Here is a 26,538-nt window from a genome sequence, read left to right on the forward strand (position 1 = left end):
CTACTTCTGAGAGGGGCGCCTGGGTGACTGCGTCGGTTAAGCCGCCGACTTCGGCTCAGGTCATGATCTCACAGCTCCTGAGTTCGAGGCCCGTGTCGGGCTCTGTGCCGACAGCTCAGAGCCTGGAGTCTGCTTCGGATTCTGTGTCTCCCTCTCTCTCTGACCCTCTCCTGCTCACACTCTGTCTCTTTCTCAAAATAAATAAACATTAAAAAAAAATTTAAAGCCCTTTAGAAGTATACCAGTGATTGAGTTAATTTACTGGCCATTTTCATCTGTTGGTAAAAAGGCCACTTAGTGCTCAAGCTTTGGAACTAGATTTCTATCATTTAAAATGGGGTGATGAGAGTACCTAACTTTAAGCCTGTTCTGAGTATTGAATCAAGTCACATATGTATTGCTAGCCTCCACCCAACTGACATGGGCTACATTATATATTTCTAAAATGTAACTATTTGTATCAGTTTTATATCACACCACAGATATGTAAGTGCAGGGCCTTAGGTATTTTTGGATAGTGCATTAGGATAAAGTAAACAATTGAAATCTAACTGTGTCAATATCTTTAATCTCTTTTTAGGCAATTGCCATTGTCCTGGGATTCATGGTTATTGTGGCTTTTGCTTTAATAATTTTCTTTGCTGTGAAAACTCGAAGTAAGATGGACCAGTATGACAAGTCGAATATTTTGTGGGACAAGGAACATATTTATGATGAGCAACCCCCCAATGTCGAAGAATGGGTAAGTGTTGTTAAAAAAAAAAAAAAAAAAAAAAAGAGCATATGTCTGGTATTTTATTAACCCCCCAGGTTTCTGTCTCTAAATTTGACTTTGAGTGCTTTGTGAAACTCTGTTCTTAGAATTATTGTCTGTATATGTTGCAAAAGTTGTGCTCTCATGTTTTGCTCAGACCTCTGAGAAGGTGGTACGATAACTGGAAATTGTTTCACTACAAGGTGAAAATCAGATTTCCATTTTTTTTTTTTTTTTAATTTTTTTTTCAACGTTTTTTATTTATTTTTGGGACAGAGAGAGACAGAGCATGAACGGGGGAGGGGCAGAGAGAGAGGGAGACACAGAATCGGAAACAGGCTCCAGGCTCCGAGCCATCAGCCCAGAGCCCGACGCGGGGCTCGAACTCACGGACCGCGAGATCGTGACCTGGCTGAAGTCGGACGCTCAACCGACTGCGCCACCCAGGCGCCCCAGATTTCCATTTTAAAGAAGTGTACCTAGGCCCTGAAACCAAATGGCTTCTAAAGAATTGTGCAGAAAGGACTTGGCTTTTGCAAAACAAAACACCTCTCCCCTCCCCTTCTATTTTCCTTCTTGTCATTTTGGAGGGAAACACTTGGGCGGGATGCTTGCTGTCTCTTGGCTCAGGATTGGCAGTGGTGTTTTGGAGTCGTAGCAAGTGGCATATGTTTAAACTTCTTCCATGGATAACAGCCTAGCAAATTACAGTGACTGATTCTGCATGGATACTTACCTAAGAGATACTTCCGTGAAGCAGAGAGAGACTGGAGCGATTCCCTTTTTGTGTATACTGTACTGTTATTCGTACGAGTATGTGTTAATATCTCAGAAATAGGTGTTCCTGATACCTGACCTGTCTTTAGAGATGTCTGCAGTGAGACTTTATTTCTCAGAAGTCCTGTTAGAATGCAGTTGGGAGCATCCTCAGAAACCCCCATCATAGGTTTCCTGGAGCAGATTGAAGTTTTGCCGTGAAGGGGAGGTGTGAATCCTGGACACGGGTTCCAGGGTAGATGTGTTCTGGACCGAGGGAGTGGAGTAAAGAGGGCTCAGGTTGGGTTCTGCTGGTCAGGGGAGGGATAAAGACATGGCTCATCTCGAAGGCCTCTTTAGCTCTGGCGTTCTGTGTGTCTGATTTGAAGAAACGTAGACGAGATTTTCTTCTGGTTAGTTAAGGAGCCACAACGAAACTCTTTTGAAAATCAGCAGGTGTGGTAGGGTTCCTGTGTTCCTGAACTCTCCTTGAAGCCTGCTTGTTCTCTTTTTCCTCCTCCTTCCCTCCCACCCCCAAAAAGTGTGAAGGTGTTAAGGACTGTTTTCTTTCGACCTTTAGCTCCAGGCAAGGCCACCTGTAGATGGAATAGGACTGTCTATTGTGAACTGTGAAGTAAATGTTTCTCCGGGAGTTTCTGGGAGTTTCTGGGCGTGTCAGTTTTCACTGGCTGTTGGATTTGTTTATTTAAGGTTTCGAGAGCCTAACAAAAAAAAAAAAAACTGACTTAAGAGAGACCAGTGCTGGTAATAGTAGAGTTCCAGTGAACTTTGGCTTCTCATCTGATCTTACTGTCAGGAGGTTTTAATCAGTTCTGGGTGCTTTAGATAATTGGGCAAAAGATAGCCTTAACAGTTTATGGAGGTGATAATGATGGTGAAGCAGAAAGCACTTTATTTTTTAGATTTTTATTAAAAATTTTTAATGTAATTTTTAATTTTTTATTTTTATAAAGATTTTATTTTTTATTTTTTTAAATAAAGAAATATTTTAAGAAAAGTTTTAAGAAGTTTATTTATTTTATTTTGAGAGAGAGAGAGAGAGAGAGAGCACCTGTGGGCAAGTGGGAGAGGGGCAGAAAGAGAGGGAGAGAGAGAATCCCAAGCAGGCTCCACGTGGAGGCCACCTGGAGCCCGATTCGGGGCTTGAACTCACCATTCATGAGATCATGACCTGAGCCCAAATCAAGAGTTGGGTGCTTAACTGACTGAGCCACCCAGGTGACCCAAGATTGTATTTTTAGGTAATCTCTACACCCATTGTGGGGCTCGAACCACCATCTGGAGATCAAAAGTCGAATGGTCCACTGACTGTGCCAGCCAGGTGCCCCAGCACTTTACTTTTAAAAAAGCATTATTTGGGGTATATGTATTTATTTTTTATTTAAAAAAAATTTTTTTAATGTTTATTTATTTTTGAGAGAGACAGAGCATGAGTGGCAGAGGGGCAGAGAGAGAGGGAGAGACAGAATCTGAAGCGGACTCCAGGCTCTGAGCTGTCAGCACAGAGCCCGGTGTGGGCTCGAATTTATAAACTGTGAGATCATGACCTGAGCCGAATTCGGACGCTCACCCGACTGAGCCACCCAGGTGCCCCAAGGGTCTACGTATTTTTAATATAAAAATAATCTTTGCTTAAAATAATGGTAAAAAACTCTAGCATTGATTATTTGTATTAAGGATTAAAATTTGAATTCTTGTTGTAGAGAACTAAGACCAGATACTCCCCATATAGCTACTAATGTTTTTTGTTTTGTTTTGTTTCTTTTTGGTGGGGGAGAGGGGAAGAAAAACTTACCAGAGGAACAATTAATTAGCTACTGAATATTAGTTTACTCCTTCCCTATATGTTAGGGTAGGTTTAGATGTTCATTATTTTATTAGATCTTACTGCCTTTCCTGGATTTTAAAATCTGTAGTATCGGAACCTTTGAGCAAAGATGCCTCAAAAGTTGAGCCTTAAGAGTTGTAAGCAGGTTTCAGCTCTTACGTATTATGTGTGGGGAAAATGTGCAACTCGCTAATTTCCTGTCTCTGAATCTCCAGTACAATGGTTTCTCTGCCTTCCTAGGGAATTTTCGAGTTGTTTTTTTTCCCTTCCCCTTCTGGATATCTTGTACTTTGTAAAATAAGCAGGCCATGTTTGCACATTGTTTTGGGTGTTAACCTGGTCCTTTGTAGTCAGTCAGTCACTTCAGTTTGTACCAACGTTGTAGATTAAATATTTGAAGGTTCTTTTAATTAAATTTGCACGTGTTTATTTTTTTCTGTTATGTCCTCAAATTCCAGATGTAGTTGGTACTTTTTCTGAATTAAAGTGTGTATATGTGTGTGTGTGTGTGTGTGTATTTTTAAAATTTATTTTATCTGATGGGTAACTAGAGATTTTGAAATACAGTGAGCTATAAAGAAAATTCTTCCACCCTTAGTTACAGTTCTCATGTATTTTCTGTCATACCCCAGCCTCTCCTGCACCTTCTTAATCTGAATCCGAAGAAGTAGGACTATGTTCCCCATCAGTGTAAAATCCTATTTTTTTAATAGAATTTTTTTAAAAGTTTAGTTATTTTGAGATAGAGCCTAAGCACGAGCAGGAGAGGGAGAGAGAATCCCAAGCAGGTTCCTCACTATCAGAGCAGAGCCCAACACAGGGCTCAAACCCACAAACTGTGAGGTCATGACCTGAGCCTAACTCAGGGGTCGGATGCTTAATTGACTGAGCCATCCAGGTACACTATGTAAAATCTTACATTTTTTTAATGTTTATTTTTTTATTTTATTTATTTTTTAAAATATTTATTTATTTGAGAGAGAGAGAGAGAGCACAAGCATGGAAGGGGCACAGAATCCGAAGCAGGCTGTAGGCTGCTCAGCTGAGCTGTCAGCACAGGGCCTGACATGGGGCTTATCCACGAGTTCATGCCCTGAGCCACAGTCGGACATTTAACTGACTGAGGCACCCAGGCGCCCCTAAAGCATTAATTTATTTTTGAGAGAGAGCAGAAGCAGAGGAGCGGGAGAGAAGAGGACAGAGGATCCAAAGTATGCTCTGCGCTGACAGCAGAGCCTGATGCGGAGCTTGAGCTCATGAACCTCGAGATCATGACCTGAGCCAGTCAGATGCTTAACTGACTGAGCCACCCAAGCACCCTAAAATCCTATTTTTTGATTTAACATTATATTGTAGGCTTTTTATGACATCATTAAATATTCCTCAAAAACATTTTTGATACTCTTAATTTTATTGAAGTACAACGTATATCTTACACAGAGTAAAGTACAGCAGGTACACTAATTGCGTGGCTTATGATCATGAGATCATGGTCGTGATCAAAGAGATCAAGACATAGTTCATTCCGGTGTCCGTGGTTTCCTCATGCCTCTTCTCAGTATCCTCTAGAGAGTGGTGACCTCTGTCATTTCTGTCACATCAATTGGTTTTGCCGTTCTTAAATTTCATATAAATGAAATTATGTACTGTGTACTTTTGTGCTCACTGAACATATTGTCTGTGAGATTCATTTAAAAAATTTTTTTAATGTTTATTTTTGAGAGAGAGAGAGACAGAGTGTGAGTGGGGAGAGGGGCAGAGAGAGAGGGAGACACAGAATCCAAAGCAGGCTCCAGGCTCTGAGCTGTCAGCACAGAGCCTGATGTGGGGCTCAAACTCACGGACCATGAGATCATGACTTGAGCTGAAGTCGGACACTTAACTGACTGAGCTGCCCAGGCGCCCGAGATGCATTTATATTGTTGCATCTATCAGTATGATACTGTTTTAATTTTTGTATTTTTTGGCAAAATAGAAACTTTCCTAAGTATCCCCTTTAAAAAGATCCCTTGGTCAGAATTACAGTGAAAAAAAAAGGTTTTCCCAAAGAGGTGAAAGACATCACTGATGATAAAAATTGAAGATGACACAAAGAAAGGGAAAGACATTCCATGCTCATGGATTGGAAGAATTAATATTGTTAAAATGTCTATACTGCCCAATGCAGTCTACACATTTAATGCAATCCCTATCAAAATAACACCAGCATTTTTCACAGAATTACAACAAACAATCCTAAAATGTGTATGGAACCACAGAAGACCCCAAATAGCCAAAGCAGTCTTGCAAAAGAAAAGACTGTATACAAATCACAATTCCAGACTTCACATTGTATTACAAAACTGTAGTAATCAAAACAGCATGGTACTGGCACAAAAATAGACACATAGATCAACAGAACAGGATAGACAGCCCAGAAATAAACCGTGATTATATGGTCAATTTATCTTCAACAAAGGAGGAAAGAATATGCAATATGAAAAAGATAGTCTCTTCAACAAATGGTGTTGGGAAAACTGGACAGCTACGTGCAAAAGAATGAAACTGGTCCACTTTCTTACATCATACACACAAATAAACTTGAAATGGATTAAAGACCTAAATGTGAGACCTGAAACCATAAAAATCCTGGAAGAGAGCACAGGAATCAATGTCTCTGACATCGGCCATAGGAATATTTTTCTAGATATATCTCCTGAGGCAAGGGAGACAAAAGCAAAAATAAGTTATTGGGACTACATCAAAATAAAATGCTTCTGCACAGGAAAAGAAACAATTAACAAAACTAAAAGGCAACCTATGAAATGGGGTAAGATATATGCAAATGACATATCCAATAAAGGGTTAGTATCCAAAATATATAAAGAACTTCTAAGACTCAACATCCAAAAAACAAATAATCCAATTTAAAAATGGGCAGAAGACGTCAAGAGACATTTTTCCAAAGAAGACATACAGATGGCTAACAGACCCCTGAAAGGATGCTCAGCATCACTCATCAGGGAAAAAGAAATCAAACATGAGCCATCACCTCACACCCGTCAGAATGGCTAAAATCAACAACACAGACAACGGATGATGGTGAGGATGTGGAGAAAAAGGAACCCTTGTGCACTGCTGGTGGGAATGCAAACTGGTGCAGCCACTGAGGAAAACAGTATGGAAGTTCCTCAAAAAGTTTAAAACAGAACTACCCTAGGATCTAGCAATTGCACTCCTGGGTGTTTGCCTACCTAAAGGATAAGAAAACACTAATTCTAAAGGGATACATGCACCCCTATGTTAATAGCAGCGTTATTTCCAATAGCCAAAATACGGAAGCAGCCCAAGTGTCTATTGATGAATGAATAAGGACAATGTGGGATATATATATATATACAATGGAATGTTGTTCAACTATAAAAAAGGATGAAATCTTGCCATTTGCAATGACATGGATGGAGCTAGAGTAGACAGTATAATGCTAAGTGAAGTTATTCAGCCAGAGAAAGACAAGTGCCATATGATTTCATGTGGAATTTAAGAAATAAAACATGAGCAAAGGGAAAATAAAGAGAGAGGCAAGGCAAGAAACAGACTCTTAACTATAGAGAACAAACTGAAGGTTACCAGAGGGGAGGGTGGTAGGGGGATGTGTTAAGTAAGTGATGGGGATTAAGGAGGGCACTTGTGATGAGCACCGGGTGTGTATGAAAGTGTTGGATCACTATATTGTACACCTGAAACTAATAGAATACTATATATTCACTAACTAGAATTAAAATAATAACTTAAAAAATAATAAATAAAAATTTAAAAACAGGTTTTTGAGGAAATGTCTCCTTGCCATCCTTGTGTGCCCATTTTCTCTTTTTTTAGGTATCTTCCCCTCCCCCCACTTCCCACTCTTCTAGGTACTCCTCTTAGTTTTTTATCATGCGTTTCATGGTTTTATTTTGCAAAAATAAAACCAAAGAAAAATAGACTCCCTGCTTATTTACGCAAAAGTTAGTGTAGTGATCACACCATTCTGCTCGTACCTTGCCCTTTTTGCTTTACAGTGTATCCTGATGAACTTTCTAACCAGTTTTTAAGGAGCTTCATCCTGGTATGGATGTACCATGATTTTATGTCACCAAAGTCATTGATGGTTACATTTGCTATTTAGTATTACAAACAATGATATGATTTAAAATCTTTGTTTACGTTGTGTACATGTGTACACAATCTTCTCTAGGATAGATTTCCCAGAGTATCCTACTAATACTCAGTAATATTACTGAGTCAGAGGATATATGTGTCTATAATTTTGATAAATATTGAGAAATTGAGTACTGAAGTTGCCTTTTAGAGGAGTTGTACCACTTTATACAACATCAGTGATGTATGAAATTCTGTCCACACACCTTTTCTAGTAACATTCCATGGTACAGGTTATTTGGCCAATCCCTGCTGTTATTTTTTTCAATTTTTGACGTTTTAAAATAATGACTTTTGTTTGTGGTGGTTTGCAAGAAGTTCTTAATGTGAAAAGAGTACATATTTATTGTAACAAAACACAAGCAATACAGGAAAAAGGAAGAAAGGGCACCTGGTTGGCTCAATTGGTAGAGCATATGGCTCTTGATCTCAGGGTAGTGAGTTCAAGCCCCAAATGGGGCATAGAGCCTAATTAATTAATTAACTAATTTAAAAATTTTTAAATGTTTTTTTGTTTTTGAGATTGGGAGAGAGAGACACACACAGAATCCGAAGCAGGATCCAGGCTCCTGGCTGTCAGTACAGAGCCTGACACGGGGCCCCATCTCATGAACTATGAGATCATGACCTGAGCCAAAGTCAGATGCTTAACTAACTGAGTCACCCAGGTGGCCCAAGCCTACTTAATTAAAAAAAAAAAGGGGGGGGGGGAGTTCCCACCCCTCTCCCTCTGTTTCCCATTGGGGCAGTGACATTTAACAGACAGATTTATATCCTGTTTTTATTGTTACTGATGTCATACATTCTAAGACACTCCTTTGTTCCCTCCAATGTAATTTTTTTGAGATTAGGGACTTCTTACTGTTGTAGTGTGGATGCTTCTCCTCCCCCAAGTCCTCGTCTTAGACTCCCTCCATGTGTACGGTCGCAGGCACAAAACCAGTACAGTGTAGTAGAGTGGGTGTGAAGTGTGGAGCCAAATTGCCTGGGTCCCAGTCCAGCCCTGCCCGTTGAGTTTGTGAGGCCTGGCAGGGTCTTCCGTGTCTGTGCTTGAGCTTTCCCATCTCTAAAATGGGGATGGTAATTGCATCCACCTCATGGGTTTGTTACAGTGAATTAACTTTGTAAAATCCTTAAAATAACTAAGTCTGTCGGTACAGAACCCATGTACCTCATTGCTTTTAGCAGCTGTAGGGTATTACACCGTATGAGGATACCATGATTCATCCCCCCTGTTGATGGACATTTTGATTGCTTCCGGTTGTTTGCTCTTGGAGATAACGGTGCAGTGAACATTCTTAAACGTGTCTTCATGTGCCCTTGCTCGTGTAAGATAGATTTCTCCAAGTGTTCGTTGAGTGTACAAGTTTTGTATTTTGTTAGGTGCTGCAAAATTGCCGCATCGTGAAAGGCTGTTTAGTTCTCCTGACAGTATGTGATGTGAGAGTGCTCATTTCTCAGCATCTTTGCCCTGCCCTGGCCATTACCAGTCTAACGTTTACCAATATCCTAAGTGACGATTGAGTTGTATTTTAACTTTAAAAATTCTGTGATCCAGCATGTTTCCTCTGGAGTTTTTCATATTAATGCTTCATCTAAGACCGGGCCGGGGAAGGGCCCTGATGAGGCCTGGGTCGGGTCACCATCTGCACACCAGTCTGCTGTGCTCCAGGGAGGGCTCTCATCACATAATATGGCAGATGGCATTTCCCACAGTTACTGTGTGGCATAGGGAGATGGTTTCTAGAGAAACAGGGCTCTGGAAACAATACGTACTACATGAATTAATTGTAACTGCCCTCTTATTTTTGATAACATCTGGACATGTAGCCAGGTTCACATTCAGAGTGCCTTTGGAAGAGCTTAGGATGACTTCCTGAGCAGCTTTGAACGTGCCTGCTTCACTCCAGTGCCCCTCTGTGCTCTGTCGGCTCCTCCCAGGAGGGTGTCGTGCTGCTCAGATCCCTTTGGGCCCCTGCTTGAGCTGGGATTCTTACCACAGGGCAGGGGACAGTGTCATGGGGGCACACTGTTCAGCCATGGTGCCAGAGCCACGGGAAGGACTAATATTCATTAGCCTGTGAAAATGAGTATTTCCTGTTGATCTTTGTGCTCAGATCTCTCCCCCCACACACACACTTTCCGAAGGTCATAAATATAAATACCAAGACATACAGACTCATTTTTCTTTAAGTAAATACTCATAAACGGAGCCTGGTCTTGGGAAAGCATACGCCAGTGGTAATTATTAAAGCGTTGATTGTAAGAGGTGTGCACTTGAGGTTAGTTTTCATTGATACCTACAGCGTTCCGGTGCAATAGTAACAAAGTTAAGAACCTCAGTTTCAGGCGCTCCTGGGAATGACTTTTGATTTGGCTTTGGTAAAGTGAAACGAATTTGAGGGAGGTCTGGGACCTTAGGATGAGGTCCTCCAGTCTGCCTCAGTGACCTTACCTGCAGGCAGCTGTGGGTGTGCCAGGCGGACACGCTAATTAGATGGCAGCCAGGGTGGTGACTTAGTGGGTCAGGAATAGGCCGCTGTTGTTTAGACGACTTTCTCAGGGCTCTCGCCGGTGTAGTACATCAACTGACTCGGGTTTGAGCTTCACATTTTAATTTTGGCAACAAAGCTATAAAGAAAAAAAAATCACAGCAAAAGAAAGGAACCAGCATTTCCTAAGTAACCATTATAGGCTAGCCACTTTATACATGATTATTATCCTAACTGCAATCCTGACGGTGTGGGCGCTCTTCTTGCAGAAGGAGAGACTGAGGTTTGCAGAGGGCTCCAGCAGTTTGACTCAAACCTGACATAATCAGCAGGACAAGGATTGTATTTGCCTTATAACTTGTGTTTTGGGGTCTGTTGTTTTTCCTCTGAAAACCTCTGAGCTTTAGTTTTCTTTGCCAGCAGAACTGGGGAAGATACCACTTAGTCAAACTGACAGATTAAAATGAGGTGTATATGTGTAAGGTGCTTATCTGCTACAAACCAGCTTAGCCATTCTCAGCTAGTATTTCCTGCACGGCTCCTAATTTGCACCCTTTTCCTTGTCACGTCACTTGATCTGTTTCAGAAGCAAGAATAGAGTAAGTTTGGAGAGAGAACATGCCATTGACTCACTTCTCCATTGTTATCAAGTAGTAAATGAAGTCTGTTAAACAAGATCCTGTTTTTAAGTTGGAAATACTTAAGTTTAAAGGCTAATAACTTTGTTATCTGGGTAGTTTTATTTCTAGAAATTTTTAAGGTTTTTGACATGGTGATGCAACATTGATGTAGTATTGTTTTCAGCATTTCACCTGTCAGGATAGAGAGGATGATCTGGCTGGTTGTAGGGAAAGGGGGCAGGATCCTGATGTACATCTTGGCCCCTGTCCTTTATGGTCAGCATTGGGTGGCTTTTGGTTTCCTTGGACTCTGATGAAGGAAATCACTTTGCCCTGAGGTGGTTTTATCTGTTCATTTAATAGGTTCTTCATATGTAAATGAAAATAAAGGTTTCATCTGCAGACAAGCTGATGTGGTCATGATTAAAGGGCTTAGGTCAGGACCAGCACATAGTTTATTAACACACAGTAAATTTTATTTGACGTTTATTTATTTTTCAGACATAGAGAGACAGAGCATGAACGGGGGAGGGTCAGAGAGAGAGGGAGACACAGAATCTGAAACAGGCTCCAAGCTGTCAGCACAGAGCCCGATGCGGGGCTCGAACTCACGGAGTGTGAGATCATGACCTGAGCCGAAGTCGGTCGCCCAACCGACTGAGCCACCCAGGTGCCCCAACACACAGTAAATTTTAGCTGGAGTGAAATTGTCAGTGTTTGTACTGAGAGCTGGAATAAGGAAGCTTGGGTAAGAGTACCCAAAATATAAATACTTTTAATGTTGGTTCACTTTAACTTAATCCTTTCCTTATTTGTAAGCTTGCCACAAATAAAATAACAACGACTTTCCTAAAGGTCGCAGGCGGGCTCTGCTTGTTATGTCCCTGCACACCGAGTGGGGAGGCAGGTGGGTGTGGGGCAGGTGGCTGGGACTAGCCGGTGGTGGTAATCAGCATCAGACATCTAAAGAAACTTGAACGCCTTTTTAATTTTCAACCAGTGCCAGCATTCTTTAATGTACCAGTAGTCCTATGGGCTGCCGACTCTCAGGACATTAGGTTCTCACTGCGGGAAGGATGGTGCTGTTACCTGTGGCCTTACAGGGGGCAAAATGGAACAAAAGTGGAAGTGGCCTATCCATCTACTGACCTAGCACTCAACAGCGTGGAGTACAGAAAGCCCTGTCTGTCCCAGCACCACCGTCAATGGAAACGGGGTGGCGGATGGGCCAAGGCATCCTGGAGAGCCGGTTTAGAGAGTTGTAATGAATGGCGAGGTAGGTGGTAGAGTCTGTGGCTGTCTGAAAGCAGAGATTCCTAGGTTTCCAGCCCCGCTGTTAATGCTAAGTTAGCAGTAGGTATTGTCCATGGCTGGAGGAAAGTTGTGTCCTCCCTCGGCTGTTCTTAGCAAGCATCAGCATCACCTGCAGGGCTGGTGAAAACAGCCTGTTGGACCCCACCCGCTGTGGTTTCTCATTTTCAGGACTGGGGCATGAGAATTGGTGATTCTAACAAGTTCTCGGGCCAAGTTGATGTTACTGGTCTGGGGACCACGCTTTGAGAACCAAAGCTGCAGCTGGCACACTGCAAGCCCAGAGAGCTGTTGAGTTAAGGCGAGGCCTTTTCCAACCCATGGCATACTTAGAAAATGGTATTGTCGTACAGAGCAATAGAGTAAACTGAAAGGGGATTTGGATCCCCACACGTGGACTGACCACAGGCTCTGAGGACCAAGGTGTTCTGTGCCTTGTGGCACACCTGTTGCCGTGTGCCGGCACAAGCTACGTGCCTATTAAAATACAGTCTGCGCCAGGATTTCTGTTACTAGGACAAGAGGGCCTAGAAGGAGATCACAGACTGAGTGTAAAGTTTCTCCACTGCACCCCCTGCCGAAGCTCGAACAACTCCTTGACTCTGAGGGAGCTGCAGAATTCATCTTGGCTGGTATATGTTATTTCCCTGTGGGCAGCGTGCATTTGGGTAGGGGACCTTGTGCTTGCTAAATCCTCAGTGCCGTGTGATTAACATACGTTAATCAGACTGTGCTCAAGCCTCGTCCATCCGTGATCTCTTCGTTTGTGGGATTTGTACATCTGGGAGCATCGCCTTCAGGCAACCTAGAGTGGAAAAACCTTTGAGGGTACTTTCCCGAGGCAATTTTGAGGTTCCTGTGGAGGGAGCATCTGCGAGTATAAAATAACAGCAAACAGGAAAAACGAGTTGGACCACTTACTGTTCTGAGAACTTGTAGTGCAAGGGAAGGGGGACCTCAGGTTGTAAAGACTGGCGATGGTACTTTGAGATTACAGTGCTCTTCTCTCTGATGTCTGATGTGTTTCTCCACTTTTAATTACCAAGCAGGAAAAGCCTTTCTGTTTCCCTTTTTGAGGGTGGTGTTCCTACGCTCTGTTCTAAACAAAGGCACCTGGTGATAAAGCACGTATTCATTTTAGGTTGTATTTTGTGTTTCTTGTGTTTTTTTTTTTTGTTTTTTTTTTTTTTGAGAGAGACAGAGCAAGCAGGGGGAGGGGGGACAGAGAGAGAGGGAGAGAGAGAAACAATCCCAAGTAGCCTCCACACTGTCAGCACAGGGCCCGATGTGGGGCTCGAACCCATGAACTGTGAGATCATGACCTGAGCTGAAACCAGGAGTTGGATGCTTAACCGACTGAGCCACCCAGGTGCCCCAGCATGTATTCTTTTTAATTTTCAGGTCAGTTTAATCCATAGTAATTTTGTGTCGAAAGCTGCTCTAACAGTGTTAGTCTAATTGGTGAGTAAAACTTCAAATGGATTCACATCATATCCCATTAGGGTGTGGTGAGGAGTTAAGGCATTGAGAAGAATGGTTCCTTTTGTTACAGGGAATAGTCAGTACCTCAAGACCGTGAGTATGTTATGCCAGAAAGAGCTGGTTTTGGAGTCAGGCGGACGAGGGTTCCAATCCTGTCTCTACCATGTGACCGTGAACAAATTAATTTAACCTTAGAGGCTCAATTTCCTCATCTGAAAATGGAGATAACCCTATCTCACCAGGCCGTGGTGAGTAATAATGTCAGGTTTCATAGGCACATGATCGATACTTAAATGCAGAACTTTCCCTTTTGTTCTTAGAGGTAGGTGACTTTTGTCACATTGCTACCACCAGCTGGATGCAGGTCTAGCCTGATATTTTCTTGTGTTATGTGATCGAGGAATGAAGACAGGACGAAGAGAAAAGTGGGGGATGGCTGTCATTGCGCCTTTTTGGTTGTACTAATTCCAAATGACATTAATTTGCTTGGAGAGAAGTGTTTCCCTAAACTTAGTTTTGAGAGAAGGTTTTCTTTCTTTAAAAAAATATTATTTTGGGGGCACCTGGGTGGCTCAGTCAGTTAAGAGTCTAACTTCGGCTCAGGTCATGATCTCACAGCTCGTGGGTTCGAGCCCCATGTCGGGCTCTGTGCTGACGGCCCAGAGCCTGGAGCCTGCTTCAGATTCTATCTCCGTCTCTCTCTGCCCCTCCCCAGCTTGTGTACTGTCTGTCTGTCTCCCCCCACCAATATAAGTAAACATTAAAATAAATAAATAAAAAAAATTGTTTTTAATGTTTTGTTTATTTTTGAGACAGAGTGTGAATGGGGGAGGGGCAGAGAGGGAGGGAGATAGAATCCGAAGCAGGCTCCAGGCTCTGAGCTGTCAGCACAGAGCCCGACCCGGGTCTCGAAACCATGAACATCGAGATCATGACCTGAGCTGAAGTCGGGTGCTCGAACGACTGAGCCACCCAGCTGCCCCTAGAAAGTTTTCTTTCAGAGTGACCTAAAAGTTTTTTGACCTTTTTATGCCATCTTTGACTTCAAGGATTCGGGGTCAGGAGGCTGCTCAGGAGTCCGTATAGGCACAAATGAGGGTGGAGATGGCTTTGTGAGGTGAGGAAGTCACAGTGAGGAGGACAGGTGTTTGGAGCTCAGCTGTTCTGGAGCCTCGCTCTTTGTGTGCCTCTTGACACCCCATGGGGATTTAGGATGTTTTCATGAACTCTCCAAGGAGTGTTAGATGTCATTTGTTACCAAGATTTTTTTTCACAAGTGTGTGATCAGAGCTCTTCTAATAATTAAATTTGGAATAAAAATTTGTCCTCATTATAATGACCTCTTGTGAAGATCTTTTGAAATTATTTGATTTCAGTGTATTTCATTTTGACATTTCACAAGCACTTTAGTTCTTTCTTGATTGGAATATGAATCTCAGTGAAATCTGCCCTGTGTATCACGCTAAATTAATTCACTGTATTCTGTAGACATGGTCTCTGTGAGTACTTGTGCTTTTTTGAAGTTAGTCTCAATAGTGAGTCTGAGTCATTCTTTTGGTTGGTTAGGTGTGCTTTTTCTCCACAGCCTCTTAGCGTGTCTGTGTTTCTTTCTGGTGTCTTGTTTTTCCCTTTTTTTTAATGTTTATTTTTGAGAGAGAGAATGAGTGGGGGAGGGGCAGCGAGAGAAGGGGACAGAGGATCAGAAGGGGGGTCTGGGCTGATGGCAGAGAGCCCAGTGCAGGGCTCGAACTCAGGAACCGTGAGATCGTGACCCGAGCCGAAGTCAGGCGCTTCACCGACTGAGCCACCCCAGTTGTTTTTCTCTTTTTGGAAGTCTGGGGTGGGGTGGGGTGCCACTGCCAGCACCTCGTCAAGTAGAACCCAGTTAAGGGAAGCCAGCTGGGCCCCGCTGGGTGGGTTTCTGCTGCCTGCAGTGTCCCTCCCCCTTCACTTAGGTCTCCTCCCCACCGGAGGGCCCCCGGGGTGGGAGTCTGCTGGATGAGCCCTCCTGCCTGGCCCGAGAGTCCACTGGGCTTCCGAGCCGCATCTCTAGCCTTGATGGACTCTCAAACTTTTCTTTCCCGTCACTAATTAAAAGACAAATTTTATTTACTTAACGTTTCACTCCGCTTTCTTTTGACCCTAATGTCTTAGAGCTTTTCTTTTTTTTTTTTTTAATTTTTTAAAAATGTTTTATTTTTGAGAGACGGAGAGACAGCATGAGTGGGGGAAGAGCAGAGAAAGAGGGAGAGACAGAATCCGAAGCAGGCTCCAGGCTCTGAGCTGTCGGCACAGAACCTGACGTGGGACTCGAGCTCACGAGCTATGAGATCATGACCTGAGCTGAAGTCGGATACCCAACCGACTGAGCCACCCAGGCGCCCCTTTTCTTTTTTTTTTTTTTTAGTTTTTTAAAAATGTTTTATTTTATTTTTGAGAGACAGAGACAGCATGAGTGGAGGAAGAGCAGAGAGAGAGGGAGACAGAGCTTTTCTTAAGTTATTGGAGGAAAATTGTTCACAGTTTGCTCTATAGCATTAAGCCTCATTTTTCTCTGGTTCTAAAGCTTTAAAAATTTACTACAGTCATTAGAATGATTGGTTTTGTTTGTTTGCTTGTTTTAAAGAACTTTTGCTAGGGGCGCCTGGGTGGCTCAGTCCATTGAGCATTTTTGGCCTGGGTCATGATCTCACCATTTGTGAGTTCAAGCCCCACGTCGGGCTCGCTGCTGTCAGTGTAGAGCCTGCTTCAGATCTTCTGTCCCTCTCTCTGCCCTTCTCCCCCCACCCCCTTAAAAATAAATAAAACATTAAAAAAAAAAAAAAAAGCAAGTCACATCATCAGGTTTTGTGGGTGGGCTGGGCACCCTGTCCGTAATACAGTGAAGCTCAGAAATCCATTTGCTCACCCCAGGAACACAGGCTGAAGACTCCTTGTGTAAATCACTATCACCTGGTCAGGCCCTACTGGGGCTTCCCCCCTTCTGTCCTTTGAAAGCAGCAGGTTTATACTCACTTGTCATCGGTAATATGAGGAACGCAGTATTTTTGCTTCTTTGGGAAAAATGAAGTATAAACAGGAAACAAATACCTTACTCCTTGTTTTTACAAATACATTTCACCTCGGCCTCTAGATGCTCAGGCTCCTTTTTAAAGACAAAGACTGCTGCTTATTCATCTTTGGGCCTGGCTGGGGATTTTTTTTTTTTTTAATCTGCAATGCATCATAAATTTGCATGCCCTTCTTGCAGCGGCCATATTAATAATTAATCTTCCCTCCATTGTTCTAACTTGAATATGTGTTCTGGCAAAACAAGCGCGCTGCCTTGGAATTTTTTGTGCATGTGTGTAAAAAAAGGTTTAAGACATGGGAGCCCTGTGCTGGAGGGTGAAGTTGGTCAGGCTAGTCCAGTTCTGCGGACGCTAAGAGATAAAGGTCAGCTCAGAGCAGCCCCATTTGATAAGACGTTCGAATATACACAGTGTGGAAGTACAGCAGTAATAAATAAGGTAACCTTTAGGCAACAACTCTGGGCTCCTGATTTGTGCCAGGTACCGTGCTGGGCTCTGGAAACCCGAAGGGGAAGGTAGGAGGCTGCCCAGGTTGCGATGGTGGATTTTCACAGAGGCTTTCACATGAGTGGCGTATTTAAGTCCCACATGACCATTTACTCAGTGTAGGTCCTTGGGAAAGTTGTCATAGTTTCCTCATTTCTAAAAAGGGAAAAATAGTACTTACCTGTAAGGCCGAGCCTACTAAACCATCTGTCAGTTCGTTGTTTGGCACATTGTAAGCAGGCAGGCAGCGGTGGCTTTAAGAAAGCGCACTGCCCCCTGGAGTTAGAGACCATGGGAGCAAGCCATCAGACTGTGTGGGGGCAGTTGTTCCGCAGTGCATGAGTGCTCTGGTGGGAGGCTTGTGTGCACAGGTGTTCAGGGAGCTAGGAGGACAGGTGGGTGCCTCTCCCAGCAGAGACATGTGTGCAAAGCCTCCAGGGAGTAGTGAGCCAAGACTTGAAGCCCAATTAAGGATTAGCTGGCAAAGAAAGGGGAAGGACATTCCATTCCAGGCTGTAAGAAGTTTACAAGGACACCCAGGCATCTTTTTTTTTTTTTTTTTTTTTTTTAATAAAGTTTTGGTTTCAGCTTTGCCAGAGTCAGTAGAGCTTTGCAGTCTCCGTTCAGGTTGTAAAGGGGGAAAACCTGGAAAAGGGTTAAATGGGTTTTTAAGAAAAGGAGGTCGTTTTAAATTCTGATGAAGTGTCCAGAATAAGAATAGACCTTTGACTTGGCAGTGCATGTGCCTGTGAAGCTTGGCTGATGGTGTCAAGTCCTAGGGAATTCAGTGGGAGCCAAGAGTGGTTCCCACCTGTCCCTGTCCCTGCTGTGGTGACATCTAAGCACACTCCTTGCAACCTACCCACTGGTTTCCCAGTTGCAGACAGACTCCACTTTCAGAAGAAAATAATTCCATTCTTTTCTTTAAACAATCAAGAATACCTTGTGTTCTGGGCGCCTGGGTGGCTCATTCGGTTAAGCATTCGCGTCTTGGTTTCTGCTCAGGTCATGATGTCATTTCGTGAGTTCGAGCTCTGCATCAGGCTCTGTGCTGACAGCATAGAGCTTGCTTAGGATTCTGTCTCCCCCTCTCTCTCTATCCCTCTCCACTCACACTGTCTGTCTCTCTCAAAAATAAATAAACTTTAAAAAAAGAATACCTCATATACTTAAAGTGATGCAATAACACATACCTTTCCTTGGTAGGAAAGGAGGAGGTCATGTTTTGATGCTATGCATAATGGAAAACAAAGCGTAAAGTGTGTGTGTTTCAGGGAAATACACTGTCTTGATGCTGAACCTAATTGCAAGGATTTATAATAGCAAAATAATCCCATTAAAAGTCTGCTGTCACCTTCAAATACTTACAAAAATTCTTTGTTTAGATCCAGTAGCTTTAATTTCAGAATCCAGCATCTTGTGAGTTTTTACAATGCTCATCAAGGTACTGTGCTAAATATGAGACCTTGTCATCCGATTTGATTGTCAAAAGAATGTTATGAAGTAGGTAGTTTCTCCCCCCACCCCGAGTTTCTTTTTTTCTTAAAGTATAATTAACATACAGTGTTACATTGTACAACATAATGATTCAACAATTTTGCACTTGACTCCATGCTCCTCATGATGTGAAATCACCATTTGTCACCAAGCAAGATTTTTCCAGTCTTATTAACTATACCCTCTATGCTGTGTTTTTCATCTTTGTGACTTATTTTGTAACTGGAAGTTTGTACCCCTTATTCCTCTTGAATGTACTTATCCCCCCAACCACCTCCCGTCTAGCAACCAGAAGTTTGTTCTCTGTATTTAAGAGCCTGTTTTTTCTGTCTTTTTTCTCTGTTTTGTTTCTTAAATTCCATATATGAGTGAAATGATAAGGGATTTCTCTTTATCTGACTTATTTCACGTGGTGTAATATCAAGTCCATTCATGTCGTTGCAAATGGCCAGGTCTCGTTCTTTTTTATGGCAGAGTAATATTATTCCATTGTGCATATATGTCACATCTTCTTTACCTGTTCATCTGTCAGTGGAGATTTTGGTTGCTTCCGTGTCTTGGCTATTGTAAATAATGCTGCAGTAAACATAGAGGTGCATGTATCTTTTCAAATTAGTGTTTTTATTTTTGTTGAGCAAATAGCCACTAGTGGACTTCCTGGATCATATGGCCTTTCTGTTTTTAATTCTTTGAGGAAACTCCATACTGTTTTTCAAAGAGGATACATCAGTTTGTATTCTCTCCTGTAGTGCACAAGGGTTCCTATTTGTCCACATCCTCGCCAATTTCTTATCTTTTTGTTATTATTTTTTGGTGTTTTGTCTTTTTATTACTTCTGTTTTATTTTAGCCATTCTGACAGGTGTAAGGAGATACTCATTTTGGTTTTGATTTGCCTCTCCCTGATGATTTGTGATGTTGAACCTCTTTTCATGTGTCTGTTGGCCATCTGTTTGTCTTTTTGGGAAAAATGCTTAACAGGTCCTCGACCCATTTTTTTTTTTTAATTTTTTTTTTCAACGTTTATTTATTTTTGGGACAGAGAGAGACAGCATGAACGGGTGAGGGGCAGAGAGAGAGGGAGACACAGAATCGGAAACAGGCTCCAGGCTCTGAGCCATCAGCCCAGAGCCTGACGCGGGGCTCGATCTCACGGACCGTGAGATCGTGACCTGGCTGAAGTCGGATGCTTAACCGACTGCGCCACCCAGGCGCCCCTAGACCCATTTTTTAATCAGATTATTTGGTTTTACTTGATGTTGAGTTGTGTAAGTTCTTTATATATTTTGGATATTAATCCCTTACTGGATATATCATTTGCAAAAATCTCCAATTCAGTAGGTTGCCTTTTTGTTTTGTTAATTGTTTCCTTTGTTGTCCAAAAGCTTTCTATTTTGGTGTCGTCCCAGTAGTAGTTTATTTTTGCTTTTGTTTGTCTTACCTCAGGAAATATATCTAGAAAAATGTTTTCGTGGCTGATGCCTAAGAGATGATTGCCTATGTTTTCTTCTGGGAGTTTTATGGTCTCACAATTGGGTCTTTAGGCCATTTGAGTTTATTTTAGTGTATGTTGTAAGAAAGTGGCCCAGTTTCATTCTTTGGCACGTAGCTGTCCAGTTTTCCCAGTGGCATTTGTTGAAGAGACTGTGTTTTCCCCATTGCATATTTTGGCCTCCTTTGTCGTAGATTAATTGACCATATAAGTTTGGGTTTGTTTCTGGACTCTCTGTTCTGTTCGATTGATCTGTGTATCTGTTTTGGTGCCAGTACCGTACTATTTTGATTACTTCAGCTTTTTAGTATATTTTGTAATCTGGAATTGTGACACCTCCAGCTTTCTTCTTTCTCAAAACTGTTTTGACTATTGGGAGTCTTTGTGTTTCCATACAAATTTTGGTATTATTCTAGTTCTGTGAACAACGCTGTTGATATTTTGATAGGGATTGCATTACATCTATAGATTGCTTTGAGTAGTATGGACATTTTAACAATATTGGTTCTTCTGATCCATGAGCATGTAACATCTTTCCATTTGTTTGTGTCATCTTCAAGTTCTTTCATCAATTTTTTTTATGGTTTTTGGAGTACAGGTCTTTCACCTCTTGGGTTAAATTTATTCCGTAGGTATTTTTTATACCTGTTGGTGCAATTGTAAATGGGAATGTTTTCTTAATTTCTCTTTCTGCTACTTCATTATTAGTGCATAGAAATGCAACATGGGTGACTGGGTAGCTCAGTTTGTTAAGCGTCTGACTCTTGGTTTCAGCTCAGGTCATGATCTCATGGTTTGTGAGTTCAAGCCCCACATCGAGTTCTGCACTGACAGTGTGGAGCCTGCTTGGGATTTTCTCTCTCTCCCTCTGTCTCCACCCCTCCTGCTCACTTGCTTGCTCTGTCTCTCTCTCAAAATAAACTTTTTTTTTAAAAAAAGGAGTGTTTAAAAAAAGAAAAAGAAACGCCACAGATTTCTCTATAATGATTTTGTATCTTGCAACTTTACTGGATTCATTTATTCTAGTAGTATTTTGGTGGAGTCTTTAGGGTTTTCTATATGTACAATAATGTCACCTTCGAATAGTGAAAGTTTACTTCTTACCAATGTGAATGCCTTTTACTTCTTTTTCTTGTCTGCTGCCGCTACGACTTCCAGTACTATGTTGAATAAAAGTGGTAGTTTCCCTATTTCTTGAAGAAAAGGGACAGACTTTCTAGAACTTGTCGTTGGCAGATCTAGAGTGAGCTCAAGTTAATCTCATGTCATTGTTTTCATTACCAAGCTAAACCAGTAATTTCCTCCTTAGTTTTGAAAAGTTGCTCTTTTTCACATTACTAATTTTTGTGGAGTTACTTTTAATTTTTCCCACACCTTATTTCTATTACTTTGTAACAACTAAGTGACTTACCTGGGTTTCTCAGTAATTATTTGCAGAGTAATATATAACAACTTAAAGATTGGAAATGAAACAGAAAGTGTTGGATCTACCACCTGAACTCCAACAGTCAATATTGGGAATCTAGGGGCATCTAGCTGGCTCAGTCAGACGAGCATGTGACTCTTGATCCCAGGGTTATGAGTTCAAGCCCCATGCTGGATATAGAGATTACTAAAAAAATAATAAATAAATAAACTTTGTAAAAAATGTTGTGAATCTAATTGGCAATGCTTACTGATATTTAAATTTTTCTCTGACAGATCCTTTGGGAAATCTTTCACGTTAACAGTGCATAATCTCAGTGTGTGTTACCTTCTAGGACAAATTCACTTACACGTCAGAATGGAATAGGTAGTAAAGTAGAGAAGGAAGGCAGTGATCGTGGACTCTACTGTGTAGGCTATTAAGAATAGAGGCATTGAGAATGTATGTTAAAGGAAAATAAATCTCTTATTAAAGAACTGTAGCACCTGGTGCACCTGGGTGGCTCAGTTCATTAAGCATCCGACTTTGGCTGTGGTCATGATCTCTTAGTTTGTGAGTTCGAGCCCTGCATCGGGCTCTGTTCTGACAGCTCAAAGCCTGGAGCCTGCTTTAGATTCTGTGTGTGTATGTGTGTACGTGTGTGTCTGTGTCTGTCTCTCTCTCTCTCTCTCTCTCTCTCTCTCAAAAATAAAGATTAAAAAAACAAAACAAAAAAAGAACTATAGCAGAAATCATCAGTTTAAGCTTCTTAATTTCTTCTGTGGTTTTAACATTACATATTTAGTGTGGATGGGTTAAGAGATCTAGTGTCTTTTGGGGCGCCTGGCTGGCTCAGTCGGTTAAGCATCCGACTTCGGCTCAGGTCATGATCTTGCAGCCTGTGAGTTCGCGCCCCGCGTGGGGCTCTGTGCTGACAGCTCAGAGCCTGGAGCCCGTTTCAGATTCTGTCTCCCTCTCTCTCTGCCCCTCCCCCGTTCATGCTCTGTCTCTCTCTGTCTCAAAAATAAATAAACGTTAATAAAAAAAAAAAAAAAGGAAGAAGAAGATCCAGTGTCTTTTGTCCAATATTAGTGGTTTTCCAAGTGTGGTGCCCAGACTACAGCATAAACATTACCTTAGAACTTGCTAGAAATGAAAATTCTTGCCTAACCCAGACCTAGCCTAGAAAAAATGAGATTAGGGGCATCTGGGTGTCTCAGTCAGTTAAGCATAGCACTCTTGTTTTCAGTCAGGTCCTTATCTCCTAGTTCAAGGGTTCGAGCCCTGTGCATCAGGTTCCACACTCACAGTGTGGAACCTGCTTGGGATTCTGTCTTTCTGCCCCTTCCCTACTTTGTGCATGAGCATGCTCTCTGTCTCACAAAAATAAATAAATAAACTTAAAACGATGAGATTAATCTTTCTAACGTGGGGTGGAACAATTACCATGGATAATGATTCTGCCTAATCACATCAGGATAAGAGTCAGGTCATTGTGATTTTTTTTTTCCTTTTTTGTAATTCATTCTGGACTTGTTAAGCTAACGAATTGGCATCATTTGTGTGTTGGTAACAATACTGATTTGATTGTTTACACTAACAAGGTAGTCATTACAGGTTAATAGTATTTAATGAGCCCAATAAGTATTAGGTAATTTTATATCTGATATTTTTCTTCCATTTCTTTCCCCTTTAAATTGCAGGCTCAATGATAATTGTATCTCTTGGGTTTGTTTCTGTAGGTTAAAAATATTTCTGCTGGCACACAAGACATGCCTCCTCCCCCTTCTGACTATGTGGAAAGAGTGGACAGCCCCATGGCTTACTCCTCCAACGGTAAAGTGAATGACAGGAGGTCATATCCAGAGTCTTCCTATAAATCAACACCGTAAGTAGCAGCTTCCTTCTTCAGGTAGAATGAGTCTAAACAAAAATGAATATTTGCTGGTGTTGATAAATCAGTTCTTGTTGTGCCATTTGCCTTAAAAAACAAACAACACAAAACAGAAAAACACTTTCCCAAAGACTGGAGACTGATGTTGGCCTTGTTGGTGGAGGCTTGCAGCTCCTTGGGAGATGAGGGGAGAGTGGCTGTGAGTTGGTGGGGTCTTTTTCCCCATCTAAGCTGAAAGTGCTTCTTTTTTCTCTCGTTGGTTTAATAGAGAAAGGGTAAGTTGGTTTTTTTTCCACTCTAAAAACATGGTTCTCTTTCTGATTCTGGTTTTGAGGTTGAGGTGAGGGTCAAGGACGTTACTGATAGTGGAACTGTGTGTGGTTGTGTCTATCCTTGCCTGTCACTGTTAGAGCTCATTTAATGGAAAGGGAAGATTGCTGGTTGATCTACCCTTAGCCACATACATTTTTATTAAAGGAGCAGACCTTGTTTGAATTCAGGAATTCTGAGATCTCACTTGCTGTGCTAGATCCTTCATGTCCTGGGGGATGTGAAACTGATGAGGCCTCCACGTTTAGAGTTACAAGTAGCGTAAAAAACCTCACAGTGAGTTTCTGGCCCAGAGTAGCTGCCATTATGGTTACTGAAATGGTATCTCCATGGTGGTTTTAGTTTACCCTAAAGCCTGATTCTAATTCATCCTAATGACTAGTGAAGGAGGGGTTTTGGAGAGACTGTTACTGACTGGATGTGATTTTTGCCAGGGGATGATAAATTGCTCTTCTTTTTTTTTTAAGATTTTTTTTTAATTAAAATTTTTTTTTTAATGTTTACTCATTTTTTGAGAGAGAGACAGAATGAGAATGTGGGAGGGGCAGACCAAGGGAGACAAAGAATCCCAAGCAGGCTCCAGACTCTGAGCTGTCAGCACAGCACCCCATGTGGGGCTCGAACTCAGGAACTGCAAGAGGATGACTTGAGCCAAAGTCGGACACTTAACCAACTGAGCCATACAGGCACCCCTAAAGATTTTATTTTATTTTATTTTATTTTATTTATTTATTTATTATTTTTTTTAACGTTTTATTTATTTTTGAGACAGGGAGAGACAGAGCATGAACAGGGGAGGGTCAGAGAGAGGGAGACACAGAATCCGAATCAGGCTCTAGGCTTTGAGCTGTCAGCACAGAGCCCGACGCGGGGCTTGAACTCACGGACCGCGAGATCATGACCTGAGCCGAAGTCGGACGCTTAACCGACTGAGCCACCCAGGCACCCCTAAAGATTTTATTTTTAAGTATTCTCTACACCCAGCGTGAGTTGCATGCTCCCCTGACTGAGCCAGCCAGGTGCCCCATCTTCTTATATATGTAATTCTAGAACTCCAAATTCCTTTGTAGACTGAAAAAAAACAAAGAAAAAAACACCTTTCCTTTAATTGCTTTGATTGTTTTATGTTAAAGGTGTATCTGCTGGAAAACTTTCAAAGTTTTATCCATAGCTCCCTGCCCCACCTCCTTTTAATGGGCCAGTTTATATAGAGATCAACCCTGAGTGTGCGGTAGTTTGGACGCCTAGAACCCCTTAAGGTGACACCAGCAGCTGAGTTAATTATGGACTCAGTTTGAGACAGTAGGTTTTATTATTACCCTGGAGTGGAATGTGGGAAACACACTGTCAGTTTGCCTTACCCTCGACACATGTTTTGTTTTGGTCTTCACAATTGACCCTCCTGTTGCTATCAGTTGTGAATGATTTGGAGAAGGAGCATTTTCTGTGTTCTCCTTCTGTGTGGATTTTGACAAAAATCTAAAACACTTGAGGCTGTGAGGGGCAAAGGTATACCCAGTAGAGACACGGTCCTTTTAAAAGTTTCAGGCTAGGAGTTGCGTGACTTCTGTGCATACATGAGAAATATTTATAATGCATCTTGTGGCCAGCTCTGTCTCTAATTGTAAAGCCTGAATGGTTACATAGCATTCCACATGCTGTCTTTTCATGAAAACCAAGATATTTTCACAGGTTCATTTGGAACCATTGAAAAATCTTAGCTTAATTCTTGAATAAGCCAGTACCTTTGTAATGTAAAATCTTAAATGGACAGAAGGATAGCTTTTGTCCCCAGCTACCTAGTTCCTTTTCCTAGGAGCAGCTGGTGTTACCAGTTTCTTTTATATAACCTTCCAGAGGCTATTTTAAAATAAATGTGCTGGCCAAATGTACATTACTTATATTTTCCTTTAAAAAAATACAAGCATAGGGGCTCCTGGGTGGCTCAGTCGGTTGAGTGTCCAACTTTGGAGCCTTCTTCACATTCTGTGTCTCCTTCTCTCTCTGCCCCTCCCTCACTTGCACCCTGTCCCTCTCCCTCTCTCAAAACATAAATAAACATCAAAAAAGAAAAAAGAAAAAGAGAATGGCATGATCTAGAAACTCAGAGGCTAGCAAGGCTCCTGTTGTTCTGTGGGCTTTATTGTTGGTAGAGCAGAACAGTCAACCACATTTTCCAGGCTACGCTAACTGAACTTCCAGTTAGCCCTCTTTCAAAGCTTACATATACAACCTGTTGAAAGATTCTTGATTAGCCCTTTTTGGATCATTGTCTTTCCTGAGGCCAGGGAGATGGAGTTCTCTGATGGACAAGGCTTAGATATTCCCCCCGATAATGGTGACAGTTCTGAAGTACCATGTACATCATGGACATTATGCTCATAGGACACTGATGTTGATCATGCATTGTTTCTCTTCCCTCGCTGATACTGGGTGTCATCAGAATTCTTGTGAAGGTGTTTTCAATTCATTAATGATCCTGAACACCTGCCAGGTACACAGTAGGGTAGCTGCCCCTGGAATAGCAAATCCTTGTTGTCATGGAGGTTGCAATTCAGGGACAGAAGATAGTGCACAGTAGCGACACTGAGAGTCAGGACAAGATAGGAACACCAAATGCATGTGAGAGGGTGTGTGTGTGTGTGTGAATAAAACAAATGAATAAAAAAGACAATACAAAAAGGTGAACTTCTGGACTTGGATACTGAGTTGGATACGAGGGAAAGTACACAGTTGGTTGCCTCTTCTGGGGTATGCAGATTATGACCTAACAGGATTTGTATCTAAAAGTGGGTTCAAGGGCACCTGAGTGGCTCAGTTGGTTAAGTGTCCGACTCTTTCTTTCTTTTTTTAATGTTTATTTATTTTTGAGAGAGAGAGAGGGAGAGACAGAGTGTGAGTCAGGGAGGGGCACAGAGAGA

General features: G+C 41.9%; 1 protein-coding gene across 3 annotated transcripts in view; it reads left to right on the forward strand.

The window, feature by feature from the left end:
* OCLN (occludin) overlaps positions 1 to 26,538 on the forward strand; it is a 56,340-nt gene that overhangs the window by 18,107 nt on the left and 11,695 nt on the right. For all 3 annotated transcript variants that reach the window (XM_003981047.5, XM_019835192.2, XM_045061766.1), the window contains exons 4-5: positions 581 to 742; positions 23,136 to 23,281. In XM_003981047.5, the coding sequence (XP_003981096.1) occupies positions 581 to 742; positions 23,136 to 23,281 (308 nt within the window). The remainder of the gene's footprint in view (positions 1 to 580; positions 743 to 23,135; positions 23,282 to 26,538) is intronic.

The sequence above is a fragment of the Felis catus genome, chromosome A1 (assembly GCF_018350175.1).
Source record: "Felis catus isolate Fca126 chromosome A1, F.catus_Fca126_mat1.0, whole genome shotgun sequence".
Classification (NCBI taxonomy): Eukaryota; Metazoa; Chordata; class Mammalia; order Carnivora; family Felidae; genus Felis; species Felis catus.